The sequence below is a fragment of the Strongylocentrotus purpuratus genome, unplaced genomic scaffold (assembly GCF_000002235.5).
Source record: "Strongylocentrotus purpuratus isolate Spur 01 unplaced genomic scaffold, Spur_5.0 spur5_scaffold_1, whole genome shotgun sequence".
Classification (NCBI taxonomy): Eukaryota; Metazoa; Echinodermata; class Echinoidea; order Camarodonta; family Strongylocentrotidae; genus Strongylocentrotus; species Strongylocentrotus purpuratus.
The window spans coordinates 46,304,769-46,309,224 of NW_022145594.1; the positions used below are offsets into that span (position 1 = coordinate 46,304,769).

At 43.4% G+C, this 4,456-nt stretch overlaps 1 protein-coding gene across 1 annotated transcript; it reads right to left on the minus strand.

The window, feature by feature from the left end:
* Positions 1–631: 631 nt before the first annotated feature.
* Positions 632–1,780, minus strand: LOC105443459. The gene is made up of 2 exons (XM_030978844.1): positions 1,487–1,780; positions 632–1,247 (listed from the first exon to the last, which is right to left on the minus strand). Exons 1-2 carry the CDS (start codon positions 1,778–1,780, stop codon positions 1,065–1,067), a joined length of 477 nt encoding a protein of 158 aa, XP_030834704.1. The 3' UTR covers positions 632–1,064.
* Between the last annotated feature and the right edge of the window lie 2,676 nt (positions 1,781–4,456).

A 4,456-nucleotide genomic window follows, 5' to 3' on the forward strand; every position in this document is an offset into this window, starting at 1 on the left:
ATATTGATATTGATTAATTAATCTGAAACATACAGCCAAGGTAGTGAATAAATAGTTCAAAGAAAAACAATGTCAATGTCCTCTAACTGCCAAGTCAGAGTCCTGATCTGAATTCATTCTAGAACTTGTGGCGAAATTGATGATTCAGACCTCATTGATTTACCAGAGTTTACATCCAGCTGTGGAAATAATGTGGAAATTCATAAAGAAATAGAGCAGACACTGTAGATATGTAAAAAAAAAAAAGAAGAAGAACATAAATCTTCCCCATAGAGATCACCACAACCAGTATGGCCCTCATCACCCTTGATGGTGATCGGTCAAGATATTCTTCAGGAGATTTTAGGTGAAAGGGTGGAGCAGCCAACGGATGCATGTTCGGTGGCTTTCTTGTCAGCTTCCGGAGATTCAAAAGCAAGCGATCTGTCTGTGAGGAATTATCAGCACAGTCAGTGTATCAGTAAGCCCTTCAGCCAGGACAAGCGTAACACAGTGTATGCCTGCCATGAGGAGGAATTCATTCAGGCAGTGGTGAACCTGATTCACTATGCAAGCAAGATTCACTATGACAAACCACCACCACAGCTTCTTCAGGACCCCCCAGTTAGTTCACCATGAAAAATAGATAACCTGGATAACAGCACATCACTTGCTATTAAGTGGCACATAGACCTGCTGTCTTTACACTTCCTTTTGAGGCATGTACTCCAAGTTCAACACTGGTTAGTTGTGTCTGTCCATATTAACAGACATATGGTGTTGTTAAAGTGTGTAGTGTGGTCAAGCATACCTGGATCATGTATTTCCATCGTTCTTCTCCATTTAGTCTGTGTTTCCTTTCTACATGTTTCGACATATCTGAAGTTTTGTAATTACATACATGTAGTGGGCTTGGTCTTGGTATACGATTCCTCTTCCCTGAAGGTAATTTGTCAAGGAAAGATGCAGTTGTCACAGGAACTATGTCCTTCTTTTGAGCTGGAGGAGGATAAAGTGATTGAGACTAGCTTTTTCAGGTGGTGTAGAGAAGAGATGGCATATCTTCTGCTTGTCATGCTACAGAGTTACCTCAAATGCTGCAGTGGTGAGTACACAGTTTGGTCACTCCTATAGGATCTAACACCTTTAAGATCCAGATGGGTTTTGTGGTCCATCGCTGCAAGGAGGTCTCTTGTTGAGTATCCAATATACTTGAAAGCATGCCTCTTGGAACAATACATCAACATATGGCTGTGGAAGCTCTCCAACTTCCCAGTATGAAGAAACACAGCATAGTATGGGAGAGTGTTTCTGAAGCGGGTATTGCACAAAACTCTCTCCAGTGCCCTATGAGAAGTAGAATCCTTCTCCAGACAGGGCTTCCTCTCGCTAGCATCTTCCGTTAGAGGACCATGGTTGCACTTGCCTGGACTGCCATCAGCTCACAGCTCCCACTCATGCTCATTGCACACATGGTTCAATATGCATGCTGGCCAGAGAGACATACAGACAGAGTGTCTGCATTCCCTCCACATGACTTGGATACATACCAGAAATGGTTCTTGATTGCTGGCACCCAAGGCATCAGAGGTTTGCACCTCTCCTCTGACGCAGCCTTGACAAATCTCTTTGTCAGATTCTTGCCACCATGCCAGACATCAATCTGATGTCCTATGCCCTCATACTTCTCGCATCGCTTCATCACAGCCATAATCTGAGGATGAGCATCTGTGACCATCGTCTTGACATCCACCTTGCCAGCGAGAAATGACATGCCTCTCTCAAAACCGATCCTCTCCATATTGGTACTCTTGCCAGCTGCCTCTCTCACATCTACTCTTGCCAGCTACCTCTCTCACATCTACCACCTCTACGTGTAAAATTCGTCCAGACGACGCATCTAAAACACTGTATGTACAATACTGTGCCGAATGGCCCGGGGAATCATTGCGCCCATCACCTGCTATAATAACAGACGTTCCCTGAAGATCGTGTATTAGGTCTCTCTGCTTGTCTGACCAGTACTTTGCTACTGCAGGGGCAATAAACAAACGTTGATATCTATAAAAACTGGACTCTGAAAAAAAGTGTAGCTTAAAACACTTGGTCATGAGATGGATCTTAGAAAAGTTAATTCCGGACATGATGAGGGCGGAAGCCATATGTAAATTACCAGCATACACACCTTTAAACTTGGGCTGCGACCACCACTTACCACCAGCATGGCCCCCACTGCATTGCCACTTGACTAGCACAGCAGTGCCCCTCCCATGCACAGTGTAGAGAAGATCCCTGACGCAGCCGCTTTTCTTACATACTAAGCCGTATATGAGTTGTAGTAATGCAAAATTATAGACACATACACAGTGCCCCCTCCCATGCACAGTGTAGAGAAGATCTCTGACGCAGCCGCTTCTCTTACACACTAAGCAGTATACAAGTTGTAGCAATTGCAAAATTATAGACACATACACAATACACTTTGATGAGAGACTTTGCTTTCATTGCAAGTTTTTCCCTCCACCTCCCCCCCCCCCCCCTAAAAATGAAGAAGAAGAAAAACAAACATGAAGGGATTTGACCGAGGTGAAAAGCGGGAAGAATCTTACTCTTCGTACTCGAGCTCCACGCTATGTTGCCGACACGTTCTCGTGCTGTGATGTGTTTTGCGTTTACATCGCTCTCTGTTGTGTCTTTTTGTCAGGCACACACATTGGTCCTTCACCTGCCCCCACATCGTTGAGTGTTCAAAGTCGATAGACATATCTATGTGTAGAGAAGATCTCTGAAGCAACCACTTCTCTTTACACACTAAGCAGTATACAAGTTGTAGCAATTGCAAAATTATAGACACATACACAATACACTTTTGACCTTTGATCAGGGACTTCCCCTCCTTACCGAGGTCATCATTGAAGACTTCCTCTTCCTCCTCCTCCTCATGTTCTTCGTCATCTCCTGCTTTGATTTCAGCAGGTTTTCCCTGATCTTAATCGGACCTGCCAGACTTCTCATAAACTCCTTGGTCTTCATCAGACATTTTTGAAGCAGGTCTGTGGGCAACGCTTCATAGTCCAGTTCTGTCATCATAATGTTTGATTTTGGCAGGTTTTCCCTTATCTTTATCGGACCTGCCAGACTTCTCATGAACTCATCAGTCCTCATTAAACATTTTTGAAGCAGGTCCGTGGGCAACGCTTCATAGTCCAGTTCTGTCATCATGTATTTGATGAACTTCAGGGAGCTGAAGTATTGGTGGGAGGTCTTGGGTGCTTTCTTCCACAGTTATAAAACTATTTTATACTCACAAAAAAGGAGGAAAATTTATGAAAAATTAATGCAGATTTCCAGACATTTCCATACACAAAAGGGTTTTCCCTGATCTTAATCAGTCCTGCCAGACTTCTCATGAAATCTTTGGTCCTCATGAGACATTTTTGGAGCAAGTCCCATGGCACCGTTTCATGTGTGTCCAGCTTCGTCCTCAGGTATTTGATGATTTTTTTTTATTTTATAGTGCACTTAGGTATTTGTGGGAGGTCTTGGGCGCTTTCTTCCACAGTTGTGAAAACCAGTCTATACCCACAAAAATGGAGGAATACATGGACTAAAACACAATGCATCAGGTGTATCTTGATGTACATGTAAATCTTTTCATAAATAATATATATATGCATAGCCAAGTTAAAATAAAGCGCAACCCTCTTCTTTTCTCCTACTATCTAACAAATACAATATACCCGTAAACATGTCACAACTTGAACACAAGGTATATATTGTAAGTGACATATAAATGGCAAGTATAACAAACTCAAAACAATGCATCCCTGAGCTAGTGCAAACACGACAATAAAACATTACTCGCTTCGTAGTGGTTTCCACAATCGATTTAACTCGACCAATCATGGCCCTCTCAATACCACCATGTTATACTTTCTTTTTTTTGTTCTTGTATCAGTTTGGTTTGTCCCGAAAAATATGTAGAGGAGCTGGTCTCTTCGACATTAACCAGGTCGCCTGGCAGAATATTATTTATCTCCAGGGCAGGGATGTCCTTCCCCACTTTTATCTTTTGGGGATCGGAGGTGGCTGATTCGTCAGCATCGTCTGATTCAGAGTCTGACAATTCCGCCTCCTCCATCTGACGAAGCATACTCGATACTTTTCCCTTCAGCCCAGCTACTGAGTCCACCACTCCCTGCGTTGATGGTGAGACGCGGATATCAATAGCATCGATCCCCACTTCTACCTAGGTGACTGGTGTAGTCAGCTTCACATTCGCTTCGTAGTGGTTTCCATGATCGAAGTAACTTGACCAATCATGGCCCTCTGTAGCTCTTTGGCAGACATCCGGGTCCCAAGAGAATCGTCATTGCCAATGAGGTTGAGGTCAGTGGAGAATTGGGTTGGCTGATCACACCCTCTCATGCATACATGCCAACTGTTCAGATTAAAGAGGAACATTCCTCTTTTTGGG